General features: G+C 56.4%; 1 protein-coding gene across 1 annotated transcript; it reads right to left on the reverse strand.

Moving 5' to 3' along the window:
* Positions 1-230: 230 nt before the first annotated feature.
* TBC1D22B (TBC1 domain family member 22B) lies at positions 231-12,494 on the reverse strand. The gene is made up of 13 exons (XM_036398560.2): positions 12,392-12,494; positions 8,635-8,691; positions 7,398-7,717; positions 6,433-6,612; positions 5,889-5,959; positions 5,373-5,501; positions 4,908-4,973; positions 3,946-4,060; positions 3,387-3,493; positions 2,989-3,064; positions 2,578-2,705; positions 2,250-2,345; positions 231-1,887 (listed from the first exon to the last, which is right to left on the reverse strand). The coding sequence occupies exons 1-13, from the start codon at positions 12,445-12,447 to the stop codon at positions 1,759-1,761; spliced, it is 1,530 nt and encodes a 509-aa protein (XP_036254453.1). The 5' UTR covers positions 12,448-12,494; the 3' UTR covers positions 231-1,758.
* Between the last annotated feature and the right edge of the window lie 263 nt (positions 12,495-12,757).

Genomic DNA, 12,757 nt, shown 5'->3' on the forward strand with positions numbered 1-12,757 from the left:
GGTTTCTTGTTCTGCCTCCACCATGTCCTGTGTCCCTCCCCTGGCTGCTGCATGTGCTGGTTTTGTTTGTAGGGGTTTTTTTTTTTTGTTTGTGTGGAGTTTTTTTAATTATTTCCTTTTTTTTAGTTGATGTTAAACTAAGGACCACTCTGTTTTCTCAGAGATAAACAACAAAAGGCACACACAAAGTCCAAATGCCTGAGAAAAACAAGTCCACCTTAGGAAAGTGATTTCTTGAGATACTGTTTGGAGTTTTATTGGCAACAAGGTTCTGCCTGTCTCATCCTTGGCCAGGCCTCACTGCCTGCTGCTCTCCCCCCTGGGACCAGGAGGGGAACGTGGAGGCCTGGGATGCTCCAGCCCTGCCAGGAGAGCCCTGGTGGCCCTGCAGGAGTGCTGGGAGCAGCCCAGGCTGGCCCAGCTCTGTCCCCTCAGCCCTCCCAGATCCAGCCCAGCACAGAGGTGCTGCCCATGGAAGGGAATGGCCCTGGAAGCAGCCCCAGCTGCTGGAGGTAACAGCACCCACAGCAGGGAGAGCTGCCTTGGCTGCTGGGGACAGCCACTGCTGCTTCCAGGCCTGCTCCTCCCTGCAGAGCAGCCCTGGCACAGCCCTGCCCTGCAGGGCCTGGGGGCACTGCCAGCCCTGTGGCTCCAGCAGCTTCTCCCCTGCTTCTGCTGGGAGCTCCCAGCTCCTCCACTGCCCAAACCCTGAGCTGGGTTTGTGTCACACCTCGGGCAGAGCCAGCACTGCAGGGTGGTTCAAAACTCTACACCACCACAGCCAGGCATCCTTCTCAGGCGTGGAGAGGATGGGGAGAACAAGGGGTTCATGTTATAAATATAAAATCTGCTACAAAGAGAAGACATATATTGTACATCTTTGACCCATATACACAAGAACACAATATACACAGAACGCCTCGGAGGAGTGGGGACGTTGTCAGGAGGTTTTTTGAGAGATGTTGCTCCCCTACCAGCACCCCCTCTGTGCCTTCCCCACAGCTGGATGGGGCTGTACTCACAGAACATCAGTCACCAGAAGTTCCACCAGGCTGGCATTGCAGGTGGGTGTGCATGGAGCGCTCGTGGCCCCGTCGTGCCTGCCCTGCTGCCCTGGGGGAGAGGTAGGCCAAGAGGATGGAGACGAGGAGGGAGGGCAGGCACGAGGGACTCTCTTGTGAACCCACAAAGTGCTTGGGGGGGGTCTCTGGCCCCTCGGAGCGAAGGGAGGCCCTGAGAGAAACTTCTTGCCCTGCCACCCTGGTGGGGAAGGATTCTGTGGCCAGGCAGGTCTCTATAAGGCATTTTCCTCTGGGACTTGGCGCAAACGGTGGCAGAAGAGAGGAGGGAGCAGATGGGGCAGGTGGTGCAGGGCAACGGGAGGCAGCAAAGCTGACGTGGTCCCAGCCAGACAAGCCCAGGACAGGGAGTGGAGAGGACAGGAGGGCTTGGTCTCTGGCTCAGTTTCTCTGTAAAGCTTCCCCCATGTTCTCTCTGAGCCCCTCAAAGCCTCCCTTCCTGGCGTGAGCCACCAGCACGGAGTGAAATACTGAGAGTCCTCAAAATGGCACATCCAGGCGCACGGAGTGGCAGACAGGCACACGTTCAGAGTTAAGACAAGAGTTCAGGTGAGCTTTGTACAGCAAAGAGCAGCTGCTGGCTGGAGTGTCCAAGGAGCTGGGATGACAAAAATGCCACAGTGATCAGATCGGGCCAGGACAAGGGGCGGGCACGGCAGAGAGGAGCCAGTGTGGGCACCTATCGGCGGTAATGGTTTGGGGCATCTGCAAACATGTACTTGAGTCTGTAGGCCTCAGCCAGCAGCAGCCCAATCTCTTCATTACCCCAGTGTATCGTGGGCAGGTTTTGTAGCAACATCAAAAGGCCCTGGAAGAGGGGAAGATGCTTAGTTTGGAGAGGCTGAAGGCAGAGCACAGATCCAGTGCAGGCTTGGGGCTGGCCTGAGCAGTGGCAGCAGCGCTCAGTAACTTTTGCTCACCACACTTACAGGTCTGAAAGGCTCAGGGACAACATCAAGATGTGCTTGGGTCTAGATCTGAACCAGTGGAGCACCCCAAGCCCCTTGGAATAAGGGTGCTGTTAGAGGGTTACAGCTGCACACAGGAGGGCAAACACTATGATCAGAGCTAGAATGGGATGTCTATATCCACATTGGGCTCCCAGCCAGAGCAATTCCCTCCCCTCTACTTCCCTTCCCCAGGGATTCAGCCCCAACCTCAGGCTCTTACTTGGAAGTCTTCCTCATCCAGGATCTCCTTCCGCCACTTGATCAAGAAGGCAGCACAGACGTACAGGTGGAAATGGGAGAATCCTTCTGGCTCTGACTGTGGACAGCAAAACTCTGGGTGAACTCCTGCAGCTCAGCTGGAGAACAGCCCCCAGACACAGGTGTCCTACTGGGCCACCCATCACCCATCTGGCTGCCAACATCCCGGGGCCACACTGCTTTGTTTCCCTCAGCACACCCCAGCTGGTGCCAGGACAGCTCTGCCCCGTGGGGACAGGGACACAAGTGACAGTGACAAGCCAGGAGGGAGCTGAGTGGAGCCTGCATACCTGGTAGGTGTCCCAGAGGCGGATGGTGCAGCGCAGGGGCAGCTCCCTCATCAGCAGGTTGTTCATCCAGCGAAAGGCAAACTGCAGGTACTCGACCTCGTACTTCCTAAAGTGATTATGTACCTGCTCTGAAACAGCACATTTCACTTACACACCTGGGGCTCACAGTGCCCCAGCTCCTGCACGCTGCTCACAGCACAGTGGCTTTCACACACTTTCAGGCTGAGGTATTTTTCTCCCAAATTCCTTCTCTTCTCACCCTGTGCTGTTAGCAGGGGGTTTCTGGCTGACCCTGCCCTGCTCTGGTTCCATGAGTGTTGTAAGAAGTGTCCACCCCTGCCCTGAGAGCTGTCCCAAAGGAGGCCTCTCCCTCTGCAGTGACAAACCTGACCACACTCCCGTGTCACCTACCATCGATCCGGCTGACCAGCTCCTCCAGGGCTTTCACTTTCTTCTGGATCCCTGGCTGTGCAAAGGTGTAATTGTCCTGTGGGGAGAGGCCCTGGGTCAGCAGCTTGAACAACAAACCCAGATCAGCAGCTGGACGGTTGGGATGAGATTATCATGAGCCAGGGAGCCAGGGCTCTTGAGCACCAGGACTGTGCCTGCTCTGAGTTCCTGGTCAGGACGGGGCCATCTGGACAGCCACAGCAGCCATCTCCCCAGGATTTCACAGATTAACAGATTCAGTGAAGAAACTAAAGTCACCAAAGTAGCAAAACCTCCCTAAGGCTGGAGCATGCAGAATACTCACCCAGGCAGGGAGAGGAGACAACCACACAGGAATTCCCGTGGCCCCAGAGGCTCACCTGAATCCCATCCAGCAGCTTGCTCATGCACCAAAAGCTGTCGGCCTCGATGCTCCGTAAAACATCCTGGGACAGGTTTGTCACATCAAAGTTTTCCACATCCTCCTCTGCAAAACAGAGAGGGAAGAGCATCAGAGAGACGGGAGACACCAGGAACATGGGACAATCCCAGGGGCTTTATCAGGCCAAAGCTTTGCAGGAGGCACTGCAACACTCTCCAAGTCAGGAGATACAGCTCTGGCCCTCCTGACCCAGCAGTTCCCTCCCTTTTCTCCTTGGGAGGAGAGCACCCACCACGCTGCTGTCACACCATTGCATCAGATCAAATAACAGGGCTAAGCTGACCCATTTCCAGTTTCAGAGGCTCAGAAATCCTGGCAAGCAACCAGACAGCAGAGATACAGCAAGAGGTGAAAATACAACTCCAGCCAGGCCCAGGCACTCTGAAGGAAGAGCACATCATCCCCTTCTCCAGCAGAGCAAGTTCTCCTCATGCCAGCATTTCACACCACTTCAAATCCCACAGTCAAGAGTGCTCAGAGCAGCAATTGTCACTTACCAACGTGCTCAGAGAGGAACACAACAAAGAAGGGGGTGACCAGGTCATTGATGCCCTGCACATAGCCGCTGGCTGGGTGGCGAATGGCCCAGATAAACAGGATTCTCTCAAAAATCTAGGGAAGAACCAGGTACCTGCATTAGCCATGCATGAAGGGAAGGCAGAAAAGCATAACTGCTGAGCTCAGGGAGTGCAGACCATGCACTGACAGGCTCTTCTGTAGCAGTAAGGTAATGTTGGAAGCATAAAAGTCCTAGGAGAGAATCTGTGTCGTGCACAGATCCCACATGCAGGCCAGCCAAGACAGCCCAGGCTCCTCATCAAAACTTCTGCCTGAAGAAATGCAGACCCAACTATTCAAGACTCAGCTTAATATCCACAGGACAGGGCAGAGCAGCCTCCTTGGCTGAACACCAGGTGGGAAGATGAGGAATCAGCACAGCACTTCCAGAAAAGCACCACAGATCAGGAGACTTCGCAACAGGGCAGCCTCCCTCACAGCCACCAGCATTCCCAGACTGCCCCAGCCCCACGGACACCGTGCTCTGACACACCACACACACACACTGAGCCTGGTTGCAGAGAGGACAGGTGCCCACACCTCCTGGCCACCTCTTGAACCCACTCCTGCCCAGGGTGCTCCCATAAAAGAGCTTTTGAAGCAAAACAGAACTATCCTGTGTTCTGGTTCAAATGCCTTCAATTTGTCTCAAAAGCTTCAGGTTTTTTACCAGCTTGGCTACATCTTGCCAAAGCAGAGATCATGTCATAACACCCAAGCTCCAAGTCTGATATCTTTCAGAAACGTGGGACAAGACCAGACAGTTCCAGGAGGTGTTTGCATCAGGAGCTGTCAGGCAGGGAAGTTTCCCCACCGAGTTAACTCCCTAGGAGCAGTGCTGGCCTCACTCCACACACACATCCCATGGCAAGTGCAGGGCAGGAGCTTCAGCCCCCCTTACCTCCTGGACAAGGGGCTGCTGGAAGAGGGGAATGAGTGGGTTGGTCCTTGGAATGTCAATGTGGATCTGGAAAAGAAGGTGGGTTACACACACCAGCTGTGCTTTCCAGGGGCACAGTAACTTGTCACAGGTGAACAGAGGGGAATCCACCATGAGTGTTCCCCCAGGCAAGAGCTGACAAGCACAGTGAGGGCTACTGGATGACAGCTGTACTGAGAAATTCATCTGCAGTCTGCTCTGCTTACGTGCAGGCAGGGAGTTCAGAGCTGAAATTTTCCTAAGTTAGATCAGTTTAGGAAAAACTTAAACTAACAAGGACAGAACCACGGTGCCTTTTCCCCAAAGAGAAGACTCCTCCTAGCTACGGCTAGAGCAAGCCCTGGCATGACCCCCCCATGGGGACAAGCAGCAGCCAGAGGGAGGAGAGGGCTATCCCCGAAGCAGGGCCAGGAGGAGGGTTCCCACCTGTCTGTAGGTGTCCTGGTGGTGCTCCTCGTTGCGGGAGTCGTAGTACTGCTGGATGAAGCCAAAGTACTCCTCCCTCTTCCTCTGCAGGGTCAGCTTGCGGCGCTCCGAGTTGGCAGGGAGGTAACCCTGATTGGGAGAACTCAGCTCAGGGCAGAGCCTCCTCTGCTTCCTCAGCACCCTGAAAAAACCCTGCCAGCTGTGCACTAACATCAGGCACACAACTCAGGAGATGGGGAGAGAGCTTTGATGGAATTTGGCCTTCCTAGCCCCTGAGCTTGGAGTAATCCAACTTCATGAGATTCAGTTCCCCAAAAGGGAGTGAACCAGGCAGTGCCCACACCGGCCTGGGCTTTGAGCTCCAAGAGGATGCAGCAATGGCACTCCCTGATCAAAAAGCCTACAGCTCACCTGGAGGCTGGGCACTGATCACACGAGCAAAGCTGGCTATGGGACACAGCAGGTGTAGGAGCACTGTTCCTGAGGGGCACAGCCCTCCCAGGCTCTGGTACTCACTGACAGCAGTCTCCACGTCACAGGCCGCACCTCTCTGGGCACACCAGGCCAGCTGCACTTTCTCAGCTCATCTGCAAACGGACAGTGGTGGCAATGGATTAGATCCTAGGCACGTCCAGGCACCACTACACCTAGAAGGAGAGGAAAGCCCAGTCTGCTCCTGCAGGCTCTGGACACAATGAGCCTCCAGGAAGGCTCCCACACTAGCAACGACTGGGGATGTGGGTCTGCTGCAGGACAGCAGAGGAGATTTCAGCCCAGCTCGGGCACAGAACAGGGAGCTGCAGGGTCACCAGTGGGCCAGGACCTCAGTTCTCATGCAGAGACAGCCCCCAGTGATCCCAACCATCATGTGCAAGATGGAGAATGATTGGGGACAGACAGGGAGGGGTTGGAGGACATCACCATCTGCCAGCAGGGCGATTCCTGCAAACACCCATCTGGTACAACTGCAGGCAGTGATTTTTTCCACCCTGAAGCAGACCTGATGCAGGCAGCAGCCCCTTCTGGCCTGCCCTGCCCACCCTCAGCGTGCCCCACTCACCCAGGTCGGTGTTGTGGCTGGAGAGGAGCTGCCGGAACTTCTCCAGGCGCGTTTTCTCCCGCACGGTCATAGGGGGAGCCCCGGAGGCGTTTTGGTCAGAGATTCGAGCCACGAGGGGAATGACGGGCCGGAGGGGCAGGGACTGCTGCTTCTGCAGGGGGCTCCGCACACAGGACTCCTCTAGCAAGGACCAGAGGCTGCACTGAGCCGGGCATGGAGGTTCCACCTCTCCAACCCCACCTCACCCCCACAGGGGCTGCAGATTCCACCCTTCTATCCCTCAGAACAGCATCACTCCAATGGATCAGCAGTTCACAGGCATCTGTGGAGCCTCTTCCACCACTTACACCCATTTCTGCCTCCCTTCCTTCCCCCTGCATCCAAGCACCTGGCTGCAAGTGGACCAGACTTCCCTCCACACGTAGGGTAGGACACAGGAGACAAGGCACAACTAAGATTTAGATCTGCTCTGTTCACCAGATGCAAACACCAACCAAGCTGATTGCCAGTGCAGAGAGAGGAGCTGATGGGCTGCCAGTGCCATCTCCTCAGGTACTCTCACTGCACAGGCAGGCAAGGCAGTGAGCAGGGGCTGCTGCTGCCCAATTCCCCGTGTCAACACGACCTCACCCAGATCTTTGCTAAGAGCACCACACCAAACCACTGTGAAACAAACAGTGAGCAAGTCCCAGCAAGAACCTAACAGATCTCAAAACTGACTCAGCAGCCAGAGCATGGAATACTCTGGGGCAGACATTCAGCAGCTGAGGACACAAGCATTAAAGCCAGGCCTCTGAAAGTGGCTCCTTGGAGTACAGGATACCAAAAGAAGAAAAAGCCTCTGTTGTGCTTACGGGCTGTGTCACAGCCTCTTGCCCATACTGGGAGTAGCAAGAAGCAGTTGAGTTCAGTGGCCAAGCAAGAGAGCACTGGAGCAGGAGGCTGCTCCTGAAGGTGGCTCTTACCAGAGGTCCTGGAGAGCTGGGCCTCGCTGCTGGACTTGATGACCTTGCAGTTGGTGGGCAGGTCCCCGAGGGCAGGCTGGCACCGCTCGGGCTTGGCCCGCAGCTTGCTGTGGTTCTCCAGAACCTGCGCTGCCGTGGCCTTGGCCACTTTAGAGTTCAGAGTTTGCAAGGAGGATGAGGAGGAGGAGGAGGAGAAGTCCTCGTCTTCGTCGTCGCCGATGTCCCAGGCGTCGCTGGTGCTGCGAGCAAACTCGTGGAAGCTGGAGGCCTTCTTGCTCTTCATGGGCAGCCCGCCGGCCTTGGAGCGGTCCTTGATGAAGCTGTGAGGAGAGGAGCAGGATCAGAGCCCTGCTGTGGGAGCAGCTCATCTCCTTTCCTTTCCTTTCCCCACGCCCTCACTCCCGTCAGCCAATCCCTTTTCCCAGTCTCCCTGTTCCTCCTCCCAGACCTAAGGGAGATGTTCAGTCTCTCTGGGCTGCCTGCTGTCAGGAGTGGCTGTCACAGGCTGCTGGGACAGCAGTCTCTGAGGCCACAGTGGCAGCACACAGCTGGACAGGTGCCAGCCTGCCTGGCTCAGAAGGGCGAACGGGAGACAGGTACAATTGCTCCAGCTCTGCCTTCCCCCCCTACCCTACACAGAACAGGTAGATTAACACCCCAAGAAAGGTCTTACAGCCTGGAGAGAGGCATGTCAGAGGCAGACAGAGCAGGTCTCCTTCCATGGACACTCCCAAAACAGCTGCAGTTGTTCCCAGCAGCCAGACCAGCCTGGCTCTTTCCTCAGGCACAGAAGGAATTTACTCTTTAGCTGCAGGAGCCAAAGTCCACCACCTGCAGCAGGGAACTTTCCCCACTACCCAGCACGGGACAGGGACAAGGAGGCAGTTCAGAGCAGGAATTCTGCCTTTTCCTGCTGCAGCTCTCCAGCCCTGTAGCTGCTGGGCAGCTTTACCTCCCTTTCCTTAATTCCTCCAGCTCCAAATAGGAGCAGAAGGATCAGACACTGCTAAAAAAAAAAATCTATTTCCTTTGATGTGGGTGTTACTGTATGGATTTCTGGCCATTGAGGGCAGATAAGCTCTCCCTGCAGGCCTTCACAGAGCTCAAGGCAGCACCACAGCCCTTGCACTGCTGTCCTTCTCTGTTGCAATATCACAGTGCCAGGGATGCTGGAGACCTCCACCCACTGCAGAGCTGCCAGGCCTGGTGGCTGCATCTCCAGGAGACAAACACTTACTTCTTGGTGAGCCGGGAGTCCAGTGGAGGGTGCTGTGCTCCATAGACAGGCTGAATGCTGCACGAAGGGGGAAAGAAAGAAATCCAAAATGCTGTAAAAAGCGGTCCTACAAATAATCTCAGCCTAAACTGGGGTCATGCTTCTTGCCTGCTATCAGGAGCTGAATAAAAGCCCAAAAGCAGCTTCAGAACCCTTCTAACTTACAAGCCTTAGATCCAAAGTGCCACATGCAGATGAAGATTTGTTCTTTGCAGTAGCAAAGAGAAGCCTTGTTTAAACTCTTAGGCCCGGTCCAGCCTGAGCTGGGATTTGAGCTCTGCTCTTTCCTGCACCACCCCACATGTCCAGGTGTCTCAGTCTACCTGCTGCACACAGTGACATTTGTTCTCTTCCCCAGTTTGGGGAGCTCACCCTCCCAGGCCCTGTGGGACAGGGAAGGACCCCAGGCAGTGACACTGGGGCTCCTCCCTAAATGTACTCAAGGGTTTGAAGCCCATGCTGGCTCTCAGGATCACAGCCAATGCCACAGAGAAGGAATTCCTGGTAACAATACGTGGTTTGACTCGGGTCCAAATCCTGGTTTAATCAATTACTTCCTATGTGGCCTGAAATGAGTCACCACATCTTGGTCCCTGGTTCCTTGGGACAAGGAGCCTGAGGGCTCCAGGCCCTACAAGGGGAGCATCACCTCAGAGAGGAGCTACTAAAACCACGCTCATCACTGTTTTTACAGACTCTGGAGGTGAGACAGGGATCCTGAGTTATCACCTGCATTAGAGGAACTATTCCCAGCCACCCCACCCTGGGAAACAACCTCTGGAAAACAAGTCCTGCAATGCCATGGCACAGACAAAGGCCCTTTCAGAGCTGGCACACAAGGAGCAAGCTTCTCTTGGGTCAATAGAGCTGGCCTGGTTTCTAGGAGCTGCAGATGGTGCCCGGCAGTAAAACCAGCAGGCCCAGCCATGGAGGGGAGGGATGGCAGCCTGCTGCAGCTGGGAACAAGCTGAGGATGCAAAAGCAACAGGTCCAGCTGGCAGGGGAGAGATGCAGAGAGCCAGGGAAGAGGCTGGAAACAACCAGAGCACAGAGAGATCCTGGGGGAGCAGCCCAGCCAGGGTGGGCTCACCACTGCAGGGGCTGTCCCTCGTGGCTGGAAGTCCTCCCTGAGTTTATCCATCGAGGATTAAGCCTAGGACAGAGTGTGATGAGTAATGAGCACCTGGAAGTCAAGACTGCAATTAAGCAGAGGCACCTCCACGGGTGGACATAGCAAAGAGATGATGAGGAGTAAGAAGAACAAGCCCTCCAGATCAGCATTGCTGGCCAGTGACTTGTGGCAGGACAGGAGCCAGCAGAGCCTCTCCCATGCCCAGAACCAAGCTCAGTGTCCCAGGATACCCAGCCAAGGCTCCTCCTCCCTGTCAGGGACCCACAGGGGAACTGCTCTGATTCACCTGGGAAGGCCTGGACTTCACAAGACCAGTGAAGGATGTGTTAGAGAGAGGAGGGGAGAGCAGCCAGTGCTGGGGAAGGGAGGGAACCCTTTCCTGGGGGTCTGGATCAGTGTTTGATACAATGGCAGAGGGTCCCCCCTGCACACAGCTCTTTTTGAAGTCTTACAAGCCACACTCCCCAACAAGAACTGATCTAAGCTGGGCTCCCAGCCTGACTGGATGAGTCCCCAGTTCTGTCCCAGTTTAATCTCTTTGGGACAGGCATTTCCTGTTCCCTGGATGTTCAGTGACCAATGGTGTGAGGGACAATGGCTGTGCTCCCTGTGTGACACCTCCAGGATCATCACAGGGTGTGGGTTACTGACCCTGCAGCAGAGCAGAGCATGAAACACCACTGCCCTCTGGGCACACAACACATTTACTTCCAGCAGGCTGTTTCTCCCCTTTTAAAACAGCATCTAAATAACCCCAGCAGACCCTGGCTGCCCATCTCTCTAAAGAGCAGGAATAAACAACACATCACAGAGGACAACATGCCAGAGCACTCAGCCAACACATCCCTAAAAAATTACCAGGCAGAGAATTCCCAGTGCAAAAAACCACAAGATAGCACTGGAAAAACAAAACAGCATTTACCAGTTCTAAACTTATACCTAAAATCCACCCTTGATCTACAGGGACCAAAAGCTAATCAACTTTATTAGCAAATAAAAGCTAATAGAACTAAGTGACCAAACACACAAAGTGTCATGGAAAAGGAAACTAACACAGTAACCAAGTCCCCCCTACAAAGCCTCTCTCTGCCAGATTGCCAGGGGAAAGAAAGGAGAGAGCCAAGAATGTGCACAGGAGGGTCTCTCAAAGCTCAGACTAAAAAGAAGAAAGGGAGGTTGATGTCTGGTGACCATGGACGCAGGACATCCCACCTCCACGCTGGGGTCAGGCTGCTGAGCACCTGTGGGTGACTGTCCCTGGAAGCAGGCAGCACTCAGGAGGAACGAGGCTCCTGGGTGCAGGATATCTGCCAGGCAGGCAGGAGAAGGGGGGAGCACTGCCAAAACCTTCCCCCTGCAGGGTGGCTGGGGCAGGCCCGGCTGCCAGACCGGTTCACCTGGTTTGTGCTTCCAAGGAAAAGCTCAGAAGTCACCAAAAGGAGAAGAGAGGTTCTGTCCACGACCACCAGCTGAGAGCAGGGCTGACACCTTCGGGTAAGAGGCAGGAGCAGTCGGGAAATAACCCAGGGAAAGCACAGGATTGTCCTCCCACAGGGGCAGCAGAGGAGGAACAGAGAGCTCCTTGCTCTCCCTCTGCTTACACAGACATGGATTGTCCAGCCAACCTGAAGGAGCTGCACGGTGACAAGCACATGAGTGAAAACACTTCAGAAAGAGATATTTAACTGGCCCAGCAGGATTTAAAACCAACTAAGCATTTCAGACTGCACCCATACCCCACGAGGCGAAGGGCAGGGTTCAGATAAGGCAAATGAGAGCAAAAGTGAGGAGCACCAGGTAGGAAAAGCACTTGAGAAGCTTCCACAGAGAGGCTGATGCCCTCTTTCCATGTCGGCCTTGCTCCCAAGGCGGTATAGAGAGCCTCTCCTTCATCAGCACCAGCCTCTTCTTCCTAAATACCATGGCAATCACACATTTCAGTTGTTTCTCCCATCCCTGAGAGGTGCCTTGAGAGGAACCAGGGCATCACAGCCAGAGGAACTGAGGCAGGGGAGGTACAAGCAGAGCCCTCACAGTCCTTCCCCTTGAGCAGGAGCGACATCCCACACAGGAGAGGGGAATGGGGGGCTCCATGCCTCAGCAGGGACACCCCTCTGGGACAGAGCTGCTGCCAGCCAAGCCGACACCCCTCAGGACTTCGGAAGGATGAGTTTTCTCAGTATCTGGAAAGGAAGATGGCCCAGCCCTGGCTCTGAGCCTACCCCCAAGAGGCCTCCAAGGCACCCTGATCCCTCCACCCTGCCTGCCATGGGGCACACAGGGGTCCCCGCAGCCCCCACACCGCCTGCCTGGTCCCACAGGTGAGGGAGCAGCTCTGACCCTGCCCCTGTCCCCCACACATTGAACCTTCCACAGCAAAATCCCCGTCCCACAGCCTGGGGGGGCCCCGGCACCCCCCTATTCCAGGGAGGAACCCCAGCCAGCTCAGCCCCGCAGCCGGGACAGATCCTCCAGGTATCCCCGAGCCTTACCGGGGTACCCTCAGCCCCGAACCCGGCGGGGTCACCGCCCCTTCCCTGCCGGAGCGCGGGGGGCGCGGCCCTCGCACCCCTTCCCGGGGCTCACCTGCCCGGCAGCTTGGCGCTCCGCTTCCAGAACTGCCTGCCGCTCTCGGCCGCCATGGCGGAGGGCGGGGCGGGCGCGGCGGGCCGGCCAGCCCCGGGCGGGGAGCGGGGACCCCCGGCCGGCCGGCCCCGGCGCGGCGCGGGGCGCGGAGCAAGGCGCGGCCCCCGCAGCCGCCTCAGGCCCGCCCGCCCGCAGCCCGCGGCGCCGCCATCTTGGCTCCGGGCGGGCCCAGCGCCGCCATTGGCCGCTGCGCGCGAGGCGTCGCGGATCCACCAATCGCAGGCGGGCACGGCCGTGACGCGCACGGGGGGGCGCGGCCCGCTACGCTGGAGGGGCGGGAGATACCATGGGGGGCGCGGGGGGGAC

This window comes from Molothrus ater, chromosome 25 (assembly GCF_012460135.2).
Source record: "Molothrus ater isolate BHLD 08-10-18 breed brown headed cowbird chromosome 25, BPBGC_Mater_1.1, whole genome shotgun sequence".
Classification (NCBI taxonomy): Eukaryota; Metazoa; Chordata; class Aves; order Passeriformes; family Icteridae; genus Molothrus; species Molothrus ater.

What these genes read in the sequence shown, in the direction of transcription:
- TBC1D22B (XM_036398560.2), bottom strand. Translation starts at nt 12,447, where the DNA reads ATGGCGGCCGAGAGCGGCAGGCAGTTCTGGAAGCGGAGCGCCAAGCTG. An exon ending in CAGCCACAACACCGACCTGG is followed by an intron (nt 5,960 to 6,432) that starts GTGAGTGGGGCA and finishes GTCCGTTTGCAG; the next exon opens with ATGAGCTGAGAAAGTGCAGC. An exon ending in TGGATGAGGAAGACTTCCAA is followed by an intron (nt 1,888 to 2,249) that starts GTAAGAGCCTGA and finishes CCCCTCTTCCAG; the next exon opens with GGCCTTTTGATGTTGCTACA.